The sequence below is a fragment of the Berghia stephanieae genome, chromosome 3, assembly GCF_034508935.2.
Source record: "Berghia stephanieae isolate SIO BIC M18660-M18661 chromosome 3, UCSD_Bste_1.3, whole genome shotgun sequence".
NCBI lineage: Eukaryota > Metazoa > Mollusca > Gastropoda > Nudibranchia > Aeolidiidae > Berghia > Berghia stephanieae.
Genome location: NC_088362.1, coordinates 47,537,009 through 47,563,762, shown reverse-complemented (window position 1 = coordinate 47,563,762; position 26,754 = coordinate 47,537,009). Strand labels below are relative to the sequence as shown.

The window sequence follows — 26,754 nt, the reverse complement described above, 5'->3', positions numbered from 1 at the left end:
CATTTTGTGTTAGTTTGTTTTTTATTCCATTTTTTGTCTTTTAATTTTAAAGATGAACGATCAATGACAGTCTATGATTTTAAGACTCATCATCTTATTATGACTGACCCATTTCTTGAAATCTTCAACATCTGTTTCTCACAAAGAATTTTACATATTAACTGATTTTTTTTTTTTTTTTTCGCTTTCTCCAGGTTATGAATATTTTGACGTTTTGGTTTTCTATTATTTAAAGATTTTTATCATTGTTATTTATCAGGTGCGATGGAATAGTTGCTATGCTGCAAGTAATGTGTTCAAAAACCAGCATTTCCCACTGGATCAACCATGGAGAAAAGACATTCTCCTCACACTTTGTGATGTTGTCCACCGCTGTACAAATTTCAAGGTCTTGTTTCACTCTCTTCATTAAGTATTTTATTTGTTTTAGACTTTTTTCCCTGATAATATATAATATATATTTAATATATATATATATATATTATAATTATATATATATTATATTTAAAAATAATAATATATATTATTTATTTATATCTGTGTGTGTGTGTAGGTGTGTTGTTTTTTTTTTGGGGGGGGGGGGGGTTTGGGGTTTTTTTTTCTACATTATGCATAATGTAATTAAGCTCCAATTCTGGGAGGATGGGGACTTTGTATATAAGTCCACCTTTCTGGTCTCCACTCCTTATCTATGACTGTTAGTTATCATACATTTAAGACAATGTGATATTCACTGGAAGCGTAGACATGGAAAACCGAAGGAACGATGAAATAAAAATGAAATTCGATTTGATTATAAATGGTGATGACGATGATGATGACAATTTGTTGTGGTGGCGGTGATGGTAGTGGTGGTTAAGATGAGGTGGAGTTTTGGTAATGACATCAATGGAAAATTATAGGCATTTCTATTTTATTTATTTTTTGTTTTTTAACCACTAAAAAGATGCCAGCAACTCTATTCAGCTCTGTTGATTAATTTTTGTCAAGTTTTAATGAAATTTATATTTTACATTTTCCAGGTTCGTATCAATGCAGCTCTGGCCTTATCGTCCCCAGCCCGAAGGGAAGGATACTGTGCCTCTGATGTGTATGCAACTATCTGGTCCTCATTGGTCACTTCTCTGGAGACATCTGAAAACATAAGCGACTTTGCAGAGTTTCGTTACCGGGACAGTCTGATTCAGCATGTAGGTGGAATAAAGTCGAGGAAGACAGATTTTGTGGAATTTTTTTTTTTCTTGTATTTTTCTGTCTTGCTTTGTATGGCACTGTATCGTACACACTTTTCAGATCTTTATATGGAATATTTTCTAATGCAACTACACAACCAACTTTATTTATTGTGAAAGTTTGATTTTCTGGTGTAAAGTTGTCATTCAGAATCATGAGACACAGGAAGTCGGAATTTGTGCCAGTTCCTGCTGTGTGATTTGGAGATCAATGAGTTTTTTTGTTGTTTTTTTTGTTATATTAGCCTTTAGAGAAGTGCCAGCTAATGCAGGAGATGCTACATCAAGATATAGGTATGCTTGGAACATTTAAGTCCCTCAGAAGAGGGAAGGAAGATTACCGAGTTCTATACCAGTAAGAGGAGGCTTTTAGCTCTTAGAATTGGTCTGGAAGTCTCCTATAGTATCTACAGTACAACAGTGCAGGCAGGTGTTTGGAGGGTAGTTTGATAAATATGGACATATCAGGGATTCTCCATTCTTACTTAATGTGCCTTACAATGTTTCATTTTCTCCCGCAGTAATCCATAAAGAACCACATTTTCATTCCATACAACATATTGTACTAGAACTTGACAAGATACTCGTACACACCTCAGCCAAGTGGAGTAATGTGTTTGAAGCGTCTTACCCAAATATACAACACGAGGGCCAGAGTTTTGTCATAAAAATGGTCACTCACCATATCACCATTCCAACCTGCTTTTTTTTTGTGTTTGTTTGTTGCTTTAGGTCTCTTCCAACACAATTGAGGTTATATGAGAGACAGCTGAAACAAAAAAACAAGCAATCTAACAAAAATAGTACAAATGTAAATCAAAATCATAACCTAAAGATATCATAAGCTAAATTATAAATAACCAAGAACAAACAGGCAGAAGATTTACAGAAAAAAAAATATCCTCTGTCAAAAATACAATCACAAACCAAAGAAGCAGGATAGGCTAGTAAAGAGAAGAAGAAACGACATCGCTATCGGATCGTACACCCATGCGAACATCATAGGTATACGATTCAAGGGTGATGCTCCCATCCAACCACCCGCCCAACCTGCTTTTGTTACAAGACGAGGAAGTTCTGTTAAGCCATCACCACCTCAAATGGCGGGAGATTAATAATAATGATAATTGACATTTGTTGAGCACATTCCATGAACCAAACATCTCAAAGCGCTTTACAGATAAGGAATTACATTATGAACATAGGTAGTCAAAATTAAACATGGAAACAAAATACACATTGCTAAAGTAATACTATACAAAAATTACAGTCAGTATTGCATAATATGAATTGTGAAATAAGTGGGTTTTTAAAGCAGATTAAAATTTTGAGATATTCTCGATTTCTCTAATGGGTTGTGGTAGGGTATTCCAGAGTTTAGGGCCATAATATTGAAAAGAGCGATCACCAAAAGATTTTAACTCACTATTTGGTACAGATAATAGAGTGGTGTCGCGTGATGACTGAAGGCTTCTGGTTCGAGATTAGTGGGAACCAGATTTTTTGGAGTGATTTTATTGTAGTGGGATAAGCCATCAGATGCTGTTGCTGTAAGCGTAGAGCATCTTGTGTTACTCTGAAGGCTGACATGGTTGGGCGTCAGCTTTGATATAGTCCAAGAATGCAAACTTAGCTTTGTAGAGTTGTTTGAGAGACATGACAGTTTTAACGTGGTCATCGTATACTGCTGCCATTTTGTGTTTGCTGGGGGGGGGGGGGGGGTTTGAGTGTTTTTTAAAACTTAATTATTAATCTGTATCCTATGAAGATCTGTGGTGCCATTCTACACGTGACCAATCTCCTTGATGTCCAGGACTTAGGTGCTCTCTCTCAGCCTGTCAACATCCAAGGACACACATTGAGAACCTACATGGAGAAATACATAAACATGTCTCTTTCTGAGAAAAGTATGTGGTTTTTATATTTTAGACACTTTTTTGACATTTAGTTCAAGTCATTTTTTAAAATTTTTAGATTTATTCTTTTTTGTTTTTGTCTGATTAGCTCCAGTATAAGTATAATTAAATAAAGAAACAAGTAAATAATTGATATTACAAAGATTCATTTATTTCCCCAGCATATAATAAGTACTTATACATTGTTGTTATTATTATTATGATGATGATGATGATGGTTATTATTATTATTATTATTATTATTATTATTATTGTTATTATTATTATATTATTGTTATTATTATTATTATTATCTTTATCATCATCATCATCATCACCATTATTATTATTATTATTATTATATTATTATTATTATTATTATTATTATTATATTATTATTATCATTATTATTATTATTATCCTTATCATCATCATCATCACCATTATTATTATTATTATTATTACGATCATTATTGTCACTGTTGATGTTATACTTATTGAGTTTACTTATGGTCATCATCATCATCATCATCATACACCCCTTTCCCAATTTGTATCTATAGTTCACTTTATCATCATTTCTGCCTTTCAGCTCAAAGCAACATTCCATCAGTGGAGGAGGTCAAGGGTCGATTGAAGGAGATGCTGGATACAGTTGGATCAGACATGGACAAGCGATGCTTACATTCTCTGATCCAGACAATGGAACCTGATACTGGTGAGTACATCGGATTGGGCACAAAAAAAGCTTGAAACAAAAAAACAAACTATCAGGATCAGAGTTGCTATTATTTATTCATTCACTTCAGTGCTTATTGTTGCTGAATCCATCCATTACATTCCAATCCAAAATGTGGTTAACTCACTCAATCCTAGAGATTTTTTCTACTTTTCAAAATTGGAAAAAATATATTAAAAATGAGCATGTACATAGATAGTTTTATTCAACTACCATAAACATGTAAAATTAAGAACATTAGCTTTGATACTACGCATGTAATTTGTTTCAGAAAAATGTAATAAATAGTAAACCAGGTAAACTACGGACATAATCTGTGTTAGGGTTGAGTGAGTACATAGTCTGTGTTAGGGATGAGTGAGTTAATACCCCCCTTAACTGGTGTTAAAAAGTGAATTTAATTTCCTAGTTCCACTCGACATATAACAGGGTTTTTATTTTTAACAGTTCATTCATCTGCTGAATATATGAAAAGAAGAGGATTTAATTGAGCTTTCATATAGCGAAATTTCCACTAAACATGCTCAAACCGCTTTACAAGGGGTGCCTGGCCAACAGAAAAACTTAACGTGTAGGACGTGACATGACGCCTTTAGGCGACATAATTTTTTCGGACATGTACTCATTTACACCGAAGTATAGTGAGAGAATGTGAGTAAAGAGCCTTTTCCAAGGACTCGTCTATGCGCCAAAAATTATGGGAAATTTCACAAAACTTTCTTCTTTTTTTTTTCAACCCAGAGCTTAAATTTAGACAATAACTTACAAGTTTGCAACTTTTTTTGTTTATTTTTTTAACGAGGTTTGGGGTTGTTCTTATTTAGAATAATTTCATTCAATCCATTTTAAGTTGTTATTGTTAGAAGTGATTTATACACACTCTACTATCCATGCCTGAACCGTTGGTTATCAATTTACATCTCTTGTAAAAGGTCTCGCTAAAAATTATTTCCATCCCAATTTTTATTTCTGTAGTATTTTGATCATGATATTTTTTAATAGTATCCTGTTACATTTGCTTTTTTTTTTTTTGTTGATGATAATTTATTTATTTTATTTATGTATTTATGGATATATTTATTTATTTATTTATTTATTTAATATATTAATCTATTTATTTCCAGATGTTGTTGAAGAGCCAATGAAGTTCAAGCAAGTCTACGATTAAAAAATAAATCCTTCATCTCGTCAGAGATTATACAATGTATTCCTATACCACACGTGTGGATCGTAATATAGCTTTATTTAAAGCTTTTTGTAGCTTTGGTCTTTTCTTTCTTTTGTTTTTCAAGCCAACTTGTATGATCTTTATACTGGTTTGTCCAAGCTTTGATTTTTTTTTTAATTGGAAGGTAGTTCCTCCAGCCTTTGTCTAGAACAGTATTGTGACTATCCAATTTTCAGACATGTCAATGGTTATTTTTTTCTGTATGTACCTGGCAGAATTACTTCAGCAGCATCATAATGATTATTGTTATCATTACGAAGCATTGCCACAATCAATACTGTCATCATAATCATCAACATCATCATTATTATCATCCTAATCAATATTATTATCACCACCTCAAAAATTACAACCACGACTATTGAAAGTTAAAGAGTACTCTATTCTTCAAAAGTTACCTCAGATTTTCTTGCTCTCATATCTCTTTTTCATTTCACTAACTTAAAGCAACAAATGGAGATAATTTGTTTAATTGAGCTTTTGAGCTGTTTTTTCATATAGCGCAATATCCACTAAATCTGCTCAAATGCCTTTAAAAAGGTCCCTGACCAACAGCAACACGTATAATGTAGAACAAGACATGACGCCTGTTAGGCGATATTATTCTTTTTCTACAGAGACAACGCTATTGATGGTCAGGTATTCATTTTACACCTGAGTATGGTGAGAGAATGTGAGTAAAGAATCTTTTCCAAGGACTCAACCATGCACTGAGCGAGGCTTGAACTCAGAACCTTCTAATCCAAAAGCGAGTGTCACACCACAAGGCCACATAGCCGCAAAAGTAATTTGTTTGAAGTTACAATTAAATAGTTTTGATTAGTATCATTTTGGCAGGATAGAAATATGGTACAGCAGTATTAATCTTATAATCTGAAGGTGCTGGATTCGCACCCTATCCTCTGCACTGTATAGCCTTGAAATTAGGGGTTTCTGCTCTTTTGGCAACCCAGAGTGATTCTCATCACAAAGAATAAGAAAAAAAATTTACCTCATACTCATAGTCTCATAGAGAGGATGAAGTTAACCTATGATTTATGGTGCAGCTTTGTGGTCTTGTGGTATGACACTCGCTTTCGGATCGGAAGGTCCTGGGTTTGAGCCTCGCTTGGCGCATAGTTGAGTCCTTGGAAAAGGCTCTTTACTCGCATTCTCTCACCATACTCAGGTGTAAAATGAGTACCTGGCCGTTGACATCGTTGTCTCTGTCAGAAAAAATTTGTAATATCACCTACAGGCATCATGTTTCGTTCTACATGTTACGTGTGGCTGTTGGTCAGGGACCCCTTGTTAAGCGCTTTGAGCACATTTAGTGAATAATGCGCTTTATAAAAGCTAATTTAATTTAAATGATTTATGGTGGGCACTTGGCAGGGCCATTTTTTATGCTTTCTTCTATCAGCCTGTGCCTTTATCCTGGAATAAGCTGTCTTGATTTTGCATAGGCCCTGGAGCTGAATTCTGTTGCTGTGAGGAAGGCAGTTGACTACGAGTATATGTGTTTGATTTGAGAGTGGTTATATATTATCTTTTTTGTTATCAATCATCTTGTTATGAAAAATTAATCTGAGTGTTTCGCCTTTGGTGGTAATTCTGGATTGATGGTTTTGAGTGATCTCAGGCAAGGCAAGGGCAGATAACATCTAGGATCACATCTACTTGGCCTATTTTTCTCAGGTCCTAGTGATTCAAGTGTGTTAAAAGCATTTAGGTCTAAATCTTTAAATATATCTTGTATGTTGTGTGCCTTCTTCCTTTTCTTAGTCTGGGTTCTGAAATGATCTAAAATTGTCGTAAGTCCTGTTAAATATCTGAAACTTTTAAATATTTTTTTTTTTTTTTGATTTTACTACATTACGAGAAGGAGAAGGAAACTGATCCAAGTGATATTGAGATATGTGATTTCTGCTGCATATATGTATTTATTATGATTGGATTTCACTGTGAAGTTTTTGATAAATAAACTTTTAAGAATTGTAATTTTGTTCTTTTTTGTTGTTATTGTTATCAAGAACTAGTCTAGTTTCTGGAATTTCAGGTTCTATTGGGGGAAAAAATGCTATGGGAGGTTAAAACCAGTGGAAAGTAAAGCCAGGACTCTGAGATATGGACAGAGGAGAGTAAACTTGAAGCTTTGGGATATGGAGAGTGAATTTAGGACTATGGGAGATGGACACCAGTGGGAAGTGAGCCCGGGACTATGAGATGTAGACACAAACGGGGAGTGAACCTGGAAATATGGGAGGTGGACACTAGTGGGGAATGAAGCCTGGATTGTGGGAGGTGGACATCACTTGGGATTGATAGCAGAACCATAGGATATGGACACCAGTGGACCCAGGGCTATGAGAGGAGGACTACTGGGGAGTGATTGTGGAATCACCGTATATAGACTTCAGTGGGGAGTGAGTTTGGGACTCTGGAAGGTGGATAACAATGGGGAGTGAACCCGGGATTATGGTACAAAACGTATACTTTACTAAGCAATATGCTTTTTTTTCTAGCACTTTTCCAACGATCAACATTGTTTTGATTATGTATATGCACGACATGGTGTCAGTAGATATAATGAAGTCTAACAAGACATGAAATGTTTCTGTACACTCACAATTCATAAAGAAACTGCCGTTGTATTAAATTAAATTTGAAATTTAATGTAGAGAGAAAGATACAACAAAACCTGGACTAGCATAATTAATTGATGAAAGACATTTTATGATTAACTCTCTCTCTCTCTCTCTCTCTCTCTCTCTCTCTCTCTCTCTCTCTCTCTCTCTCTCTCTCTCTCTCTCTCTCTCTCTCTCTCATGTGTTTTTGTCTCACACACGCGCGCACACAAACACACACACATACATACAAATACTATACAGAGCCATTGATTGTTAGCTCCAATTATCAATTATATTACACAGTACACATGTAATGATAGACCCAAATTTTTATCCAGAGTGAAAACCTTGAATCAAAGACATATCTATTCAGCAATTTCTTGGTCTTATTTCATTTCATTTCCAAATGTTCATGTAAATCAACCCAATGCTGTCAATCGACATTACAAATCCACTTTCTTGTAATACTCCATAGACATGAGTCTTGCTTCCACGGGACTAAACAAAGGTTCATATTTTAAAACTTCTTTGGCCTTATCCCCCTTGAAGAACAAGTCCATGTTGATGTACGCTATGCTACATGTTTGGGCCGGGAGATTCAGCTTTTTCACAGGAGACACCAGCTTGGCTACTTTTTCCGCAGTCCAAAGAGCACCATAGACTAGACTGTATGAGATAGGACTTGCAGAAAGGTGGAATCCGCGAGCTTCTAGATAAGGACGCATGAAATTAAAAGAATTTTGTATGGGCGTTTGATCAGGGATGTAGAAAAATCTAGAGGTTAAATTTGTGTCGTCCCTCAAAGACCGATCTGCACACACAAATGCCCAAGCTGTGTTTCCTACATATGCTTGCTGAAACATGGCCCTGCCATCACCGATCTGAAAATCAATAAGAAAATACATAGATCAGTTTGTTCTTAGTTTGTGGGGTTTTTTTTTTCTTTTTTTTTTTTTTTTTTTTTTTGTTTTTAAAATTGCTTTCAAGAATTAGTTTGTTCTTTTTTTTTATTTGTTTGATTTTTTTTTAATCAAAGGGCGTTAATGATAGTTAAAGGTCGTAGAGATTCCAAGAAAGAGGAAGATTGTAAAATGATAAAAAAGACGAATTTTCGACGTATGCGTCAACAGCAAAGGTGCTGTAAAAACGTAAGACTAAGGAGAATATTCAAGAAAGAAAAAATCTGAGATCCCAGCAATATTCTATAACTATAAATGTGCCTAGTCTGAGCTCCAGTCACATCATCAGCATCATCATCATCAAAACCATCCAAAGTTCAAATCTGAACTCTTACCTGAGTAAGAACTCCATTCCTTTGCTTCGCCATTTTCAAGCCGGAAGTGACGTAATAAGGGTCGAGTTCTCCATACATCACGTTAGCCCTTAGTGATAAAGTTTGAAGTTTTTGGCCTATACGAGACAGATAAGGTGAATAATACTCTTTAAACATTTCGCCAAAGTCAGCAACAGTTATGATGATAAGTAAATTCAAACCAGATTGCATATCGATGGTCGGCGGATCAAACCTCTGAAGTCTCGATTTCATGATCGGCGAATCAAAAGTGAAGTCTACATATGAGCTTTGCGCACTATGTTTTATTTATTTATGGGCGGATCAGACCTCCGATATCATCAAAAATAATTAAAACAGTGCGCAAAACTCTTATCTAGACTTCATAGTTTTGATCAGCCGATCTTGAAAAGCGGGACTTCAGAGGTTTGATCCGCCGACCGTCGATATGGCAGGTTTGATTGCGCTCGAGTGATGTTACACAATGAAAAATATGAAGGGAGTATCTAAATTAACAAGCCAGCTTTTTTTCAAAGATTCGTTCTTAAAGTTAAAAAGAGAGAAGGATTTTTTTTGTGTGTGAATGAAACTGTGTTATTCTAGGCGTCGAGTTGGAAAATGGTCATTTACAAGAGTTTTTTGAGAGAGTGCTAATGAGTAGGTTACAGTTAAAGTTTATCTTTTAAGGAAAAGGATTCCGCTTTCATCTTGTCCAATGGAAAATGAGCGGTTCTTTTTAGAAGACATTTAAGATAGGGTAGTCCAAAGCAATGAGGTGTCTCAGAAAATTGAATTCATGCCATCACTAACCGTGTTTTCTTGGGGTGCAAGAAGCCCCAAGAACCAGCCGTTCTCCTTGGTACTTCGTCTCAGGGTAGCCCGGAAACAGGAAGTCGCTAGGTACAGGGGTGTTGTCTTCGTCTCCGCCTTGTATGGGCTCGTGGCCCACCACAACATCGACAGTGCTGCAGTACACGATCCGCGACACGCTAGTCTCCGCAAGACAAGCATTCACGATATTGAGTGTTCCTACAGAGAGGAAAGAGAAAATGTAAATAGAGTATCTATCTACATGGGATTTTACAGGCATCCAAAAACGTTTAAGATTGATTGACTTTAAGCAAGGTTGACTTTATCCATTATTAATGGAACACACTAAGATAAAGAACAGAACATTTGGTACGAACAAGAAGTGTTGACCTAAAGCAGAATTTGCTTTTAAGAGTTTTGACTTTATGCGTATTCCACTGTAATTTACAGCATCAGAGTCACAATGACAAAAATACATGCCACCAAATTGAGGCGGCGGGTCACATTTTGAGAAAAAGATAAATTATAACATCAGCTTTCCATTATATTAAAATGGACCTCTGCCTGGAAGTTTTTGCTGTTCTGTTTTGTTTGTTTTTTGTTTTGTTTTTCTTTTCTTTTCTTTTAAAGGGCACGTACCGTTGACGTTGACTGCTCTCATCCCTTCAATGTCCGGGAACGTTCCAAAGCTGACCAACCCTGCTATGTGAAGAACCGAGTTCACTCCCTTGACTGATGATCTTACAAAATCGGTGTCTGTGATGGTTCCAGTCAAGATCTTGACCGGTTTTGTGGCCTCGTACTCTTGATGAATATTGAAGAGATAATTTATAAGCTGGTGGTGGTGGGTGAAGATGATGATGATGATGATTATGATGATAATATCAATAGCTGTAGTAGTAGTAGTAGTAGTCGTAGTAGTAGTAGTAGTAGTAGTAGTAGTAGTAGTAGTAGTAGTAGTAGTAGTAGTAGTAGTAGTAGTAGTAGTCGTAGTAGTAGTAGTAGTAGTAGTAGTAGTAGTAGTAGTAGTAGTAGTAGTAGGAATAGTAGTAGTAGTTGTTGTTGTTGTTGTTGTTGTCGCAGTGTAGTGGGGGTAGCGGTGATAATAAATAATCGTTATAATCCTTTGAGAGGTGTGTGGGCATTGCCTACTATGAATTGTTGACAAAACATTTTAAACATTTACAATATTTTCGAAGAGAAACAGTTTTTAAAAAGAAGCGTGGCGTGATCCTTAGTTTGATTAAAACTGAAAACCAAGCAACGTACATTTTTCAAACTGGAGTATACATAAACTGATGCGATGTAAACTTTTGAGTGTCACTCGGCTCCTTGTTATTGCTTTTGGACCGCAAGTTAGGTGATTAGTTGTGCGGCTATGTGGTCTTGTGGTATGACACTCGCTTTCGGATCGGAAGGTCCCAGGTTCGAGCCTCGCTCGGCGCATAGTTGAGTCCTTGGAAAAGGCTCTTTACTCACATTATCTCACCGTACTCAGGTGTAAAATGAGTACCTGGCCGTTAACAGCGTCTGTTAGAAAAAAATGCAATCTCACCAAACAGGCGTCATGTCCCGTTCTACATGTTACGTGTTGCTGTTGGCCAGGGATCCCTTGTAAAGCGCTTTGAGCACGTTTAGTGGATATTGCGCTATATAAAAAAGCTCAATTAGTTCCTACTCGACTCCCGCTAATCGACTATAGATATTTAATGTTACACATAGTTTTGTACGTTGGTACGTTGTATGTTGATTGATCTGGGGGATGGACGAGGTATTTCACCTAAATACATAGTATCAATTGGATAAGAATAATAAGAATTTTTAAAAAGTGCTAATGACGTAGACTGCTTTCTTTATTATGGATCTCCATGACCATTGCTGAAACTCCATTTCAGTGAAAATGGAGAGGCTTCATATGGGAACAAAACAGATAATGGACGTTTCGGGTAAAAACCCTTCGTCAGCACAACAATACACAAATTAACGTGGAAAACAAATGAAATTTAATGCAAAATAACTTGTATCGTCTGTATTCAATGGTGGTTGCATGCAGTTAATTTGTGTATTGTTGTGCTGACGAAGGGTTTGTACCCGAAACGTCCATTGTCTGTTTTGTTCCCATACGAAGCCTCTCCATTTTCACTCTTTCGTTAGTATTTTCACGATCACCGGCTTCAGGCAGCCCTTACCGTTTTCCACATTTCAGTCATTGTCACCCAAAAATTAAATCCGCAGTGACATGAATATAGTGGATATTGCTCTGTATAAAAGCTTGTTTTAAACCAGCTCCATGTCAAGTTTTTATTAGTAACGCCGCTGATATTATTATTATTATTATTATTATTATTATTATTATTATTATTATTATTATTATTATTATTATTATTATTATTATTTATTATTATTATTATTATTATTATTATTATTATTATTATTATTATTATATTATTATATTATTATTATGTTATTTTAATATTATTATTAGTAGTATTAATATAATTATCATTATTATCATGATTATTATCATTGTTATTTTAATATTATTATATTATTATTATTATTATTATTATTATTATTATTATTATTATTATTATTATTATTATTATTATTATTATTATTATTATTATTATTATACAATGTTCTTCCGCTCTTTTCGAGAACACCCATCAGCATTTTTATCTAAATCTAAATGACTACTTCACTTTAACCAAACTGCGTCTAATACATCGCGGTAGGTAATTTCAATAGATCAAATTGCAAAAAAATAATATACGGAATAAAGTTGTATCTCATGCAAAAGAAGGAACGAATTTGACGTCACTCAGCTCTTTGTTATTGTTTTTAGACAGCCTGTTAGTGATAAGTTCTTCCTAAATGATATCAATCAGACTATAAACGTTTAAGGTTTACACACCGTTTTGTGTGTTGTTATGCTTAATTCGGCTGGTGGATGTTGTGAGTTTTTACCTAAACGCAAAGCATTAATAGAAATGATTGGATTAATGTCTTGATAATTTCAATTAACTATGACTGTAAAACGGTGTAGCGACGCATTAAAATGCGCTATGTAGCTGTTCACAGTATTAAACATCACTTCGAAGAATTGATCATGACACTCTCGAAAAAGTTAAATTAAACCCCCAAAAATTAAAAGGTTTGGATGCCAAACAAAGAATAAAGACATGCCTATATCATGTATTCCTTACCCAGTTTTTGAACGAATGGAGTTTTATCCAGCAATCGGATTTCCTTGACGTGTGATGCCTTCAGCTGTAACATTTTAACGACATGCTGGCCAAGGAATCCGTTAGCTCCCGTGACCAATACAACGTCTCCGCCGTCTACCTTTTCCGGGTCCTGTTTTGAAGAAGTCACATTTGAGGAAGAAGCAGCGTCTGTATTAGAATTATTATATTCTCCAGAGCCAGACACAACCACACGAACGGGCATTGAAGCTTTTTCAGCGTTTTCTTTACGAAATCTCTGCTTCGAATTTTGTGATCCACTATTTTCAATGTCTTGACATTGCGTACTTTTAACGGTGTCCTCAGAAGAAAACAACTTTGAGCCAACGTCATTTGATTTTTCTATGGCCGGAATTCTGTCAATGTTCAAACGTTCTGATGTGCTTTCTTTTTGTATCATTTCGCCAGGATTCTGTGACATCCTCTCTTCAATACCCTTGCTTCTGATACTTTGTTGAGAATCCTCACCGGGAAACAACTCTAGATGCTTTTTGTGACCAGTTTCTTCATTCGAATGAAGAAGTGGATTGAATTGGTTGTTTCCTTCTTCAATAATATCAGCTCTAATGTCGCCGTCTTCAAATTTATGTTGCCCATGAGTCAGTAAGAAATTATTTGAGTCTTCATTTTGTTTACACCGGAAATTCACATTTTGTGAATGTGTATTTCTGGTATCCTCATCACAATCGTTTAAAACTGATGATGATGAACTTACGAAATTCGCCAACTGGAGTTCATTTGGATTTTCGAAAGGATTTTTAAGGATTTGAACTTTTTCATCAAAATTGTTCTCATGACTAGATTCATTTTGCCATTCTACTTTTAATGCATCATTCTCTTCTGCCATATTTGTCGCGCAATCATTGGTTTTATCTATGATCGTCTCCTCACAAGACCTCTCAGAACACATTAAATCACCACACGAGTTATTGTCAACACTAGTATCTGATTCCTCTTCGAAAGGGTTACCTCCTCTCCCTACATCTTTCTCATTTCTTTCTTCCATCTCTTCTATTTCGAATGGATTTGTATAGTCAAGAGGGTCACTATTCTCCTTTTCGTCCTCTGTTTCGTTTTCGAAAGGATTTAAACTTTTTAGATAATCTTCTTTTTCCCTCTTTGAAAAGTGCTTGTCTTCAATTTTAGAGCGATTCTTCTTGACCACCACTGGTTTCGTCCAGTTATCAATTAACGATTCGATATCCTTGAAATCTTGTCCACTCGATTTCTTGGATTTGTTATGGTCACGAAACATACTTCTGGAAATGTCGGAATTTTCTCGATTTTGGAATCTAAGTTCTTGAGCGCTTCCATCAAGTGATGCCCTTAAAAAATCAGTATCTCCCTCCTTGAAAATACTGTATTTCGCTTCTCCATGATGATTTGTTACCCGATCTGAAAAAGACAAGAAAATAAGAAAAAATAAATATGTAAATAGCTATTGGTTATCTGTAACAGGCTTCAACAGTCGTGACGTCACTTCCCTCGTAATGACGCATAGTAACTTAGTAACTGGTTCTAAAATATCGGAACAATGGCGGACGCCCTCCGACGATCATAAAAGTGTATCCAGGGCATAGAATTAAACGAATGAGAATACGTACGAAGCCTAAAAAGTGTCCACCAATGAAAGCATTCAGCGCCATTTTGTTGTTGGCTGAGAATGTAGTAATTACCATTCATTCGGTATCTATGTCAACATAACGACACAAGAAAAACAACAAACAATATCAAAATCCACAATAAAATGTTTCAGAACTGTTGCGTATATTTATGGCACAACGAAGCTGTCAAAAAATGAAGTTAGAGAATGTGTGTAATCATGTATTATAATAACCTGTAATGTGTTTTCCAACCACCACATCATCTACTACTACAACCACCACCACAATATCATCACTAACACTACTACTACAACCACCAGCCCCACATCATTATCACTACCACTACTACTACACCACCACCAGCACATCATCATCACTACCACTACTACAATCACCACAACCACATCGTCATCACTACCACTACTACTGCAACCACCACCACCATATCATCATCCTTACCACTACTACCACAACCACCACCACCACTACTACTACAACCACCACCACATCACTACCTCAACTACTACAACCACCACACAATAGCATCACTACCACTACTACTACAACCACCACAACCACATCGTCATCACGACCACTACTACTACAACCACCACCATATCATTACCATTACCACTACTACTACAACCACCACTACCACCATATCATTACCATTACCACTACTACTACAACCACCACAACCACATCGTCATCACTACCACTACTACTGCAACCACCACTACCACCATATCATCACCATTACAACTACTACTACAACCACCACAACCACATCATCATCACTACCACTACTACTACAACCACCACCACATCATCATCACTATCACTACTACTACAACTACAACCACCACCACATTATCATCACTACCACTACTACTACTGCAACCACCACCACCATATCATCATCATTGAAATATATATATTTTTTTAATTGAGCTTTATATAGTGCAATATCTACTAAATGTGCTCAAAGTGCTTTACAAGGGGTCCCTGGTCAACATTTAACATGTAGGACGGACATGACGCCTGTTAGGCGATATTACAATTTTTCGGACAAAGACAACTCTGTTAACGGCCAGGTACTCATTTTACACCTGAGTACGGTGAGAGAATGTGAGTAAAGAGCCTTTTCCAAGGACTCAACTATGCGCCGAGCGCGAGGCTCGAACCCAGGACCTTCCGATCCGGAAGCGAGTGTCATACTACTAGACCTAATAGCCGCATCATTACCACTACTACTACAAACACCACCACCACATCATCATCACGACCACTACTACTACAACCACCACCACCACCATATCATTACCATTACCACTACTACTACAACCACCACCACATCATCATCACTACCACTACTACTACAACTACAATCATCACCACCACCACATCATCATCACTATTACTACTACAACTACAACCACCACCAACACCACATCACCTCACTAACACTCAGTACTACAATCACTACCATTAGGTTTTGGAGCTTTACTTCATTTGAAATAAGGAAACTTCGGAATTGTATTTCGCATTGTGTTTATATATAATAATATAATTCTAATCAGTTATCTATTTAGAACTAGATACTATACAATATGTATGCCAAATACCACCCCAATTCCCCTTTCTTGTGTGCGGGAATTCCTCTTTCGGCATTGAAATTGAGTGTGAGAGAGTCATCACTACACACATAAACAACAGAAACAATTTAAAAACAAGACTATGACACGCAACCACTCACACACGAGGCTATACTATTTATCCTTTTCTCTATATATAATAGGACAAGACAAACAATAGCTTGACTCTCGCTACACTTCGCATTGATGTTTGTCGTCTCACGAGTTCAACTCTCGGTCGACCTGTCAATATTCCTTTTTGCCTCGGACGTAATCATTAATAGAATGTTGTGTGGTTTTGACCGTGAAGAAAACCTTAAGAAGTCACATTTATATCATTTTAGAGAGATCGTTTTGAATAATTTTGAGTTAAACGAGCGAGCAGCAACTTGTTTTCATGAACGGCCGATCAGCGCTTGTTTACTATAGTAACGCGATTCCCAGCCAACATCAAAATGGCGGATATTTTTCTCATCGAGGCCGCTGGTTGGTTAGCCAATAAGAGCACCGTACGGTTTCCATTGGGTAAATTCCTTGATCCAGGGAGAAAAACATTATAAATCTGATCATGTTTTGACTTTTATACATTCTGATCACAAGACATGTGAAAAAGTTCAAGCCAGCATGAAGAGTAAAAAGTACCGATTTTCTTTGTATAGAACCAAGCTGCTCTTGCTGGGCGGACGTGACATCAGACTATTGAATCCTATTTACAAAATAATTATGAAATGCCATTACTCATACTCATACACATCTTAGTGAGTTGTGATAATAAAAAAAAAAAATAATCCACTTACCTATAACGTTGGAGTCTTCATTTACAGATTTTAGTGTGTCAGCTTCATAAAAGTTGCCTGTAATAATGTCACCCAATACAGGGCAGGATGCTTCCTCTTTTATGATTGGTATTTGATTGGACAATAAACTTCCTGCTGTTGCTATCCTGAAAAAGATAATGATAATGACATTGACATGGTGATGATAACAATAACGATGAAAGGTATAGAGTAACAGTAGTAGTAGTAGTTGTAGTAGTAGTAGTAGTAGTAGTAGTAGTAGTAGTAATAGTAGTAGCAGTAGTAGTAGTAGTAGTAGTAGTAGTAGTAGTAGTAGTAGTAGTAGTAGCAGTAGTAGAAGTAGTAGTAGTAGTGGTAGTAATTGTTGTATTATTACATTTATTATTATTATTATTATTATTATTATTATTATTATTATTAATATAATAATAATAATAATAAATAATAATATAATAATAATAATAATAATAATAATATTACTATTTTTAGCATTATTATTACTATTATTATTATCATCATCATCCATCGTCATATCAAACGACTAAATTATAATGATATTGACTACCAAGGACTCACTCCTTGGCAATTGACCATGATGTAACTATAGTACTCTTTTAATAGGCCATGCAATAGACACTTCCATTTACAATAATGGCAAAATGTCTTTACTCAGTTTCGTTGAAATGTTCAAAATCGGCATGATAACACCCCGCCCACTTAAATACATAATTAGAGGTGTTAGAGGTGTACATATTTTCGATAGCTCAGTTGATAGATCGCTCGCTTCACACGTACAGGGACCGAGTTCGATCCCGGCGGGTGAAGTCGAGATTTTTTTTCTGACCCTCCTGTCCACCCAGAAGTGATTGGGTAGCTGGGTAGGTCAAATAGTGCGGAACATTTTTATGCTCAGCGGCCAGCGGTTTGTGTGTGTGTGTGTGTGTGTGTGTATGTGTGTAAAAGAGAGGGAGGGAGAGAGAGAGAGAGAGAGAGAGAGAGAGAGAGAGAGAGAGAGAGAGAGAGAAAGATAGAGAGAGAGGGGGGGGGGGCGGTTTCGATGGCGAGTGGAGGAGCCAAGCTTCATGTTTTCTTACCCCATTCATTATTCACTCAGAGATTATTGGTAGCTGAGAGTATTAAATTTGACTGAAAGTACCATGTGTTATGACAGCGTCCTATCCAATGGTAGCTAGCAATTGACCTTGTCCATTTGATTCAACAGAAACCGTGATACACGAGCCTACGATTCTTAGGCTGAACACGTTCTGTTTTTTCCTACAAAGAAAGGGTTAAACACGACGGGCACTTTTTGCAGGTCTGATAACCCAAATCATTGTGGGGCTCATTGTGTTATGAAAATCTAAAAAAAATGACGCAAAATATTGTTCATTACAACAATGTTAAACTAGGCCCATAATTGCGTTCGGAAGTCTGAACTGCTTATAGTTTATAATATGTACACGCATAGAAATCGGAAATATCGTTGTGTATACCTCGTTTAAACATAAGCTTAATGATGTGTAGCTACCATAGCAATCTAGAGAGCATTGGTAGCTACAAAATCCTTTAATTTATGTCGGTGTGATCAAGCGGAAATGTGTCACTAATGACATCGTGGATGGATAATGGGGGAGATGCACATCACGTTTAATAAAATAGATTAATGTGAATTTCCGTATCTAGTAGTTTTGTTTGTTTGTTATAATGTTGGAGATGGGATAACAGCTCAAACATGGTCAAAAATATTATTCCAATCTGCTTCGGTTGAATTTAGTAGCAAAAGTCATATTTAAAAGGCACGGTCATATTATTTTCAATTTTTGTGAAGCAGGTTAAATTGACGGATTATTAGAAGGTGACCACTGTTGTGCACTACTATAATAGATATGAAACGCGATATAATGATTAACATAATTGTAATCAATCATTATTTTATATATTTTTTAATAAAATATAATATATAAATAATAAAAAAATAATAAATATAATATTAATAATAAAATAATATAATCTAAGTATAGCATAATATAATAATGTTAATTAATAAAATATATACAAATTATTATTATTAATCATCATCATCATCATATTCTTATTATTATTATTATTATTATTATTATTATTATTATTATCAATATTATTATTACATCTGGCTGGCAATTTTTTTTAAAAAGAGAAATAAACAAAGAATACAGATCAGATGTCCATTCAACCACAATTTATCTGTCGTCTTTATCTCCGTGAAATTATAAAATTAATGAGTGCTTTTAATGCCAACTTACACTTTTTTTTCTGGTGATTAATGTTAGCTAACAATGTGACTAATCCACCTACCACGAACACTATTTAAAGGCAATAAGTGATGTTTTAACTATGCTGAACTGGTCCTCGTCCATCAATGAACACATAACACAACTGTAAAAGACACAGAGAGCAAGACTGGTCGACAGACGCGTTACTTTGCTTCAGGCTTGCTCTTTGTTTACAGACCAGTTCACTCCAAAACGTACGAAACAGCTCATACCTAAACACTAAACATGTAAGGCGTGGTGTTAATGTGATGCAATACATTTTGTTCGACCAATACCTACACACGTAGGCTTCAATCCAATCTTTGTGGTGTGTTGATCAGGTGGATTGGCCCACAGACCAGAGAGAGAGAGAGAGAGAGAGAGAGAGAGAGAGAGAGAGAGAGAGAGAGAGAGAGAGAGAGAGAGAGCGCGTTTATTAACAACAAGACTGAATTTCTTTCAAATTATTTTTTCCCACAATTTATCTGATTACAGGTCTTAAAATTGCAGACCAAAACATTCTACTCTTATGAGACAATTCCAAGGTAGGGAGAAAAAAAAATTATTTTGCGCCGACGTGAGCATATTTACAGGTCTGACAAGCCAAATTGTTATGGGCTCATTGCTGTGATCGAAATGCTCTCAAACCAATGTAAAAAATTGTCCATTACAACAATACCAGACCTGCACATAAGTGCATATTATTGTTTTGTCCCAATACTCTTCAACAGTCGTAACGTCACTTCCTTCCTAATGACGCATGGTAACTTAGTAACACTGGCTCTAAACTATCGGAACAATGGCGGACGTCCGTATGAAATATTTCTCCGGCGAGCATAAAAGCGTATCCAGAGGAAAAAAACCCCCATAAATTTGGTCATGTTTTGACTTATACACATTCTGATCACAAGGCATATGAAAATAATGATTTTCTTTATTTAGAAATAAGATGGCCGCCGTTGCCGGGCGGCGTGACATCAGACTACTGAATCCAATTATCATCCACCTAACGCGTTCGGTCACTTCATTTTGACGATGTCGAGAGAAAGAGACGATTTTGATAAAACAAATAAAACAAAATTTCCTTTATTTATCCCAAAGGGGAAGTTTGTTTTTATGGTCTATTCCAAGGTGAAAATGGAAAACCCATTCGCCAGCCGCAGAGCAGCGCCGTAAATTGAGCTAAGGCGAGGTGACTTGCTCAAAACTACACAGTGAAGCGGCTATTCGAACTCGGTACCTTTCGGGTACGAAATAAAGATCCTACCACTGAGCCACGTTTTGCCATCAATACCTCGAGTTATTCTTTAATATCAATCATCATTTGTCTGTCTGTGAGTGAATGAATGTGTGTGTGTGTGTGTGTGTATGTTTCGTGTGTGTTGGGGCGGAGGGGGTGGAGGTAATAGCAGTTGGTAAAATAGTTGAATTTGAATCATAATAATATTACATTAGTCTCAATAACTTTTTTTCTTCTTTTGATCACTTTGTCTTCCCAGGTAGATGCATTATCGAGAAGCACGCGTTGCCATCCAAATCCAAGTCAAGTCATAGAAACCGAGATTTTCTCGGGCTCAAAATTCTTTCTTTTTGTTTTATATAAGACCATAGTATGTATAAGAAATATTTGTTCTACTCTTTTTTACAATCAACTATTGCACAACCAGAAACTGCCACGCTATTTCCTTTTTTTTTTTTGGTTCTTTTTTTTGTTTGTATTGTTTTCTTTGTTTGTTTGTTAGATATCACTAAAAAATAGAAGTGTTTTCGATCCAATCCTCATCATAATATTTACTGATAATTTGTTATATAATTATAATAATATTATGATTTCTGGTCATGTGTGAGAAAGGCTTTGTGCATGTTTTCATCTCGTAAAGTGCGGCTTCTGACGTACTGTGGCTTATAATTATGATTCATTTAATAACATTCCCTTTATTCATCCCATAGGGGAAATTTGTCCCTGTGGTCTATTCCAAGGGAAGACTGGAATAACCCAGGCGTCAGCCGCAGTGCAGCGCCGCAAATTGAGCTACGGCGAGGTGACTTGCTCAAGGCCACACAGCGTTGCGGCGGGTGATCGAACTCGGTACCTTTCGGGTACGAAGCAAAGACCGTACCGTTTAGACTTATGTAGTTTTCTGGCCTAAATTAAGCCAATGGTTTAGTCCTTGAAAGTCATACTGTTGTGCGATGTAAACAGATAATACATCGTAATGGGTTTTTAAAAAATCTTTTTATCTTTTTTTTTATCATTTCGATTACACTGCCGCTTATCTCACAGTGCACTGTGCAATGAAATACATAAGAGAGGGGGGAGGGGGGGAGGGGGGGGCAACGCGCTGAATTAATTAGTCTTAACATGTGATTCGGGGGCAATATGATCCGATGTGAATAATTACCTGGTTATTGACGGTTGTTTGATATTGTGAACATTGAACATACAAAAAGATAGTCTAAGTCTAACGCAAGCACTTTTCTTGCAGGACATGGAAATTAATTAGGCTTGGTAAAATCAATGAAAAATTATGAAAGACATTGTGGATCAAAGAACACGATGAGCGCTTGGAAATGCGTTGTTTAGCGGTTATGTGGTCTTGTGGTGTATGACACTCACCTTCGGATCGGAAGGTTCTGGGTTCGCGTCCCGCTCTGAGCGGCGCTTAGTTAAGTCCTTGGAAAAGACTCTTTACTCACTTTCTCTCGGGTGTAAAATGAATACCTGACCGTTAACAGCGTTGTCTCTGTCGACTCACTCCCCCCCCCCCCCCCCCCCCCCCCGATAATATCGCCTAACAGGCAATATGTTTCTTCCTGCATGTTGCTAGAGATCCTTTGTAAAGCGTTTTGAGCACGTTTAGTGGATCTTCCTCTATGTGAAAGTCAAGCTTTTTTTTCTTCTTCTTCTTCTACTTTTAGCTAAATGCCCATAATATACATATACTATATTTTGGGTTCGTGTCATGACATAAAGGTTGGTGTGACGCTGTTTTTATTTTTGTTATGTTTAGTTTTTGTTTTTGTTTTTTGTTTTGTTGCTGTTGATGTTTTTGTTTGTTGGGCGTGTATTATTGTTGATTTATCTATTTATTTTTGTTTGTTTGTTTGTCCCTTTTATTTTCTTCCTTCCTTTTATTTTTTCTCCTTTAATTTCATTTTATGACCATGAAACGAACTCGTGTACATATTAAACAGACTTCTTCCCTAATGTGTTGGTATAAGTAGCCTTTGTGTTAAACTGGAAACGAAGTATATTCGAGCAAATAAGCGTTACCTATAGTCAATAGTCTTTGGAACGCTAAAAATATGTCCCAACAACTAAACTAAACTTGGCTTTGATTGATTCGACTAAATTAATTGAGATTATGGGGTTTACTTGAAAGTTAATTGATCGAAATAAGTCTTATCTTTGTCTTGTAATTTACGAATTAATTGTTTATTTTCCTTAGGCATATTATTGTACTTTAAACATAATTGTTTTTGGTGATACTGATGAAATCGCCCAATTCACGATAAAGATAACAGTGTGTAATTACTTACCTACAAGTATTGTGGGTTGAAAATGAAAAAAAAATGGTCTACAGACTTGATACATTTTAAGCGGCATGTACTATTCGGCGATATTAGCAACAAAAAACAAAAAAAAAAATTAATAAAAAAAATGTTATTACTTGCCATTTCTTTATAAAGGATGGGATTCCAAATTAGTTAAATATATAATTATATTTATACTTACTGTGGTAGTGCACTCAAGAATATATAGTAATGCCCACAAGAAGATTCAGCAACTGTGTTATGTCGTGTTGTATTGTTTACCCGTCTGAACCCACCAGCCGTGTCGGAAGACCATAGTAAACGACACGCTCGTATCAGTGGATTATGATAGTATCTGTGATTGAATTGAATTGATTGATATCAAATCGTAATGGTGTCAAATAATATTATAACATAGTGTGTCAGAAATATATAGAATATATTATCGCTGTATTCATGAAGAAAAATAAAATGCAATAAAATGTCAATATTGCCACAGCAAACTTCAACATGTGTGTGTATATAAATACACACACACACACACACACACACATATATATATATATATATATATATATATATATATATATATATATATATATTATAGTATGCGCTTGGCTAAGAAGCTCACAATATTGACATCCGGAAGTGTAACGGACCAACACACAAAACTCTGTGAAACCATGAGCTTTTATAGATGGTTCGAAGATGACGTCACTCAGGCTTTTGTTATTGTTTTTGCCATCCGCGTTTGTGAGTTGTTCTCACTAAACTGTATTAACCTGACTATAAACGTTCATGGTTACACAGAATTTGTGTGTTGGTCCGTTATACTTCCGGATGGCAAAGTTGTGAACTCCTTGGCCAAGCGCATTCTATCTATAGTCTGGATAAAACAGTAAAGTGAGAATTACTCATAAACGTGGCAAAAAAAAACAAACAAAAACAAAACAACAACAAACAAACAAAAAACAATTACAAAGCCCCGAGTGACGGCAACTTTATTCATTCTATCTATCTATCTATCTATCTATCTATCTATCTATCTATCTATCTATCTATCTATATATTATATATATATATATATATATATATATATATATATATATATATATATATATAATGTATATATATATCATATATATTATATATATATATATATATATATATATATATATATATATATATAATATATATATATATGAGTGTTGGTGGGTACTTGTAGGTAGGATATGGAGATCATCGAAACATATGTATCGGCCAAATATATATTATGTGAGTGACTTTATATATATATATATATATATATATATATATATATATATATATATTGATGTTTAGCTAAATACTCACAACATGCGTGAGCCGGATATAACGTACCAACACACAAAACGATGTGTAACCTTAAACCGTTATAGTCTAATAAAATTTTGTGAGAACTAATAATTAAAATGGTCGTCTAAAAACGAAAACAAAGATCTGAGTGACGTCAGTCTCGTTCCATCTATATACTATGGAATGCTTTTCTATGAATTTCTAGCGTTTCATTTTCTCAGCTCAGGAGTTCGAGATCAAGATTCGGTCGAAGACTTGGTTCAGCTTGTAGACTATATAAAAAGCGCTTAAGTTTGCACATAGTTTTGTGTGTTGAAATATCTTGTTCCGGTGACCAGAACGAGTGAACATTTAACTTAAACGCATACCATCACCACCGTGCCCCTTACTTACCTGAATAGAACAGTCATGATGAGCAAGCCCCTGTGATCATTGCAGCCTAGGAATAAATTGCAGCAGCCAATTTTATCAAACAGAATGAATGAAACTGTCGTCACTCGGCTCTTTGATAGAATTTTTAGAGGGCCAATTGGATTATTCAGACTATAACCGTTAAAATGTCTTTTAGAATATAGTTTTGAATGTTGGTAGAGTTTGGCGGGCAGAGTAGGCAAGTTTTTGACCAAAGGAAAATAGAAAATGTTATTATATTATCTATAACCGATGTATCTCGATCAGATTGATTTCATATTCTAGATCTATATTGACAATGTTTTTTAAATTATGTTTTTTATTTATATTGTTTTAATGTTTTTATTTTCTTTTTTACATCTTTTTTATTTTTAAAGACTGCATGCACATTATCAAGCAAGCTGTCCGACGGTCAGACCAAATTAATGCCCGCGCTTGAATTTTTTAACGAACTGTTATGCATAGTTCATCGACGTAATGTAGGGTTAAAACTTCCTTCCTAAGTAGCTCTTACATTTGCCAGAGACCAGTAGCGGTTTACTGCTGGGCCAACTAAATAGAAATGGTTGGACTTTTTTTTTATACACGTCATACCTCTAACTAATGAATAGATTATTTAAATCTTTTTTTTTTCTCTATCGACATGTGATATAAACAATCATCTAAAATACATACATATATATATATATATATATATATATATATATATATATATATATATATATATATATATATATATATATATATATTAATTATTATCATTTTCAAAGAATACTGAGTAATGTAAATGTTGCTGCTCGAAGCTGGAAGAAATAAATAATAATGTGAAATTGAATGTAAGCTTCAATTTAATTACAAATCTGTTTTTTTTTTTTTTTTTTTTTTTTTTTTTTTTTTTTTTTTTTTTTGTAGTTAAATTGAAGCTTACATTCAATTTCACATTATTATTTATTTCATTTTCAAAGGAGCGTTAGACCAATAAAAGTGAAACCCGCTGGTCAGCCAGTCTCTAATCTCCAATACACACACACACACACACACACACACACACACAAATGACACTTAGCACAAGACACATAAAACTGTTTATACTCACACAATGATTTTTCCAGTCTTGACCATTGGTCTTATATACCACGTATGATGAAATCCAATAATAAAAAGATAAATGAATAAAAGAAACTGTCATTTTTTCCTCTCCATTAAAAAAAATTTATAACACTTGTCAAAAAACAGAGAAGATTATAAGGTCTTATTCTTTCTGCAACCATACTTTAGTCATGACTATGTTATAATGAAAGAATATAAAAAACAAAAACAAAAAAAAAAAACAGATGATATTATGTAGCATACCTCCTCTCGCTATTTTTAGAGTGTTCTCTCAAAAAGCACCGTATTTGCATTCAATGGTATGTTGATAATCCCCAATCCCAGCATGCATCAAAGAGCTGGCCACCTGATTCCATGATGTTTGATGATGGCTGATGAACGGACAACATTCTTCTGACGTCATCGGTATATCCCCCTGTGGCACAGTGGGCAAGCTATTATTATTATTATTATTATTATTATTATTATATTATTATTATTATTATTATTATTATATTATTATTATTATTATTTATTATCATTATTATTATTATTATTATTATTATTATCACTATTATCATCATCATCATCATCATCATCATTATTATTATTATTATTATTATTATTATTATTATTATTATTATTATTATTATTATTAGTATTATTATTATTAAATGTATCATTATTATTTTGGTTTTGCCTTATTTATCTTCAGACCAGCCCTTGATGATGTTGCAACAAGTATAACAGTCTTACGTGTATTCCAGGGGCGGTTGCTGGCTGTTTATTTAAGGCGGTATGGATCGAAAACACATTCTCTCACCGTACTCATGTGTAAAATGAATACCTGACCGGAAACGATGTTATCTGTGTTGGAGGAAAATGTTATCTCGCCCAACAGACATCATGTCTCGTCTTTCATGTTGCCATTGGCTTAGAAGCCCTTTTTAAGTGTCTTGAGCTCACTCAGTGGATATTGCGCAATATCAATGTTCTAGTGGGTTTTTTTT

The 26,754-nt window shown here is 35.2% G+C and overlaps 2 protein-coding genes across 5 annotated transcripts in view; one reads left to right on the top strand and one right to left on the bottom strand.

Annotated features, from left to right (window-relative positions):
- The window catches only part of LOC144967881 (HEAT repeat-containing protein 6-like), a 37,271-nt gene extending 30,197 nt beyond the window's left edge, over positions 1-7,074 (top strand). Inside the window, exons 20-25 of one of the 2 annotated variants that reach the window (XR_013644476.1) lie at positions 260-388; positions 1,023-1,190; positions 3,001-3,139; positions 3,720-3,845; positions 4,991-5,767; positions 6,214-7,074. Coding sequence is in view for 1 of the 2 variants with exons in the window: in XM_078905621.1 (XP_078761747.1) it covers positions 260-388; positions 1,023-1,190; positions 3,001-3,139; positions 3,720-3,845; positions 4,991-5,034 (606 nt within the window). In the remaining variant the exon portion in view is untranslated. Of the gene's footprint in view, positions 1-259; positions 389-1,022; positions 1,191-3,000; positions 3,140-3,719; positions 3,846-4,990; positions 5,768-6,213 lie in introns of those variants that run through there. The other variant, XM_078905621.1, reaches the window with a different exon arrangement.
- A 653-nt stretch (positions 7,075-7,727) lies between these two features.
- Positions 7,728-24,689, bottom strand: LOC144967882 (uncharacterized). Of its 3 annotated transcripts, XM_078905622.1 has the most exons (8): positions 24,638-24,689; positions 23,112-23,264; positions 17,085-17,230; positions 13,011-14,444; positions 10,444-10,608; positions 9,805-10,023; positions 8,998-9,113; positions 7,728-8,584 (listed from the first exon to the last, which is right to left on the bottom strand). In XM_078905622.1, the coding sequence occupies exons 1-8, from the start codon at positions 24,652-24,654 to the stop codon at positions 8,147-8,149; spliced, it is 2,688 nt and encodes an 895-aa protein (XP_078761748.1). In that variant the 5' UTR covers positions 24,655-24,689; the 3' UTR covers positions 7,728-8,146. The 3 variants fall into 3 exon arrangements, with proteins under 3 accessions (XP_078761748.1, XP_078761749.1, XP_078761750.1); XM_078905623.1 differs by lacking the exons at positions 23,112-23,264; positions 24,638-24,689 and adding an exon at positions 19,419-19,625; XM_078905624.1 differs by lacking the exons at positions 23,112-23,264; positions 24,638-24,689 and adding an exon at positions 19,367-19,551.
- Between the last annotated feature and the right edge of the window lie 2,065 nt (positions 24,690-26,754).

Bases quoted from the DNA above. Each gene is read 5' to 3' on its own strand.
- LOC144967882 (XM_078905622.1), bottom strand. The intron at 10,024-10,443 runs GTACGTGCCCTT...TCCTCTCTGTAG, and splicing joins GAGAGCAGTCAACGTCAACG to GAACACTCAATATCGTGAAT. The intron at 9,114-9,804 runs GTTAGTGATGGC...TGTCTCGTATAG, and splicing joins TTGCACCCCAAGAAAACACG to GCCAAAAACTTCAAACTTTA.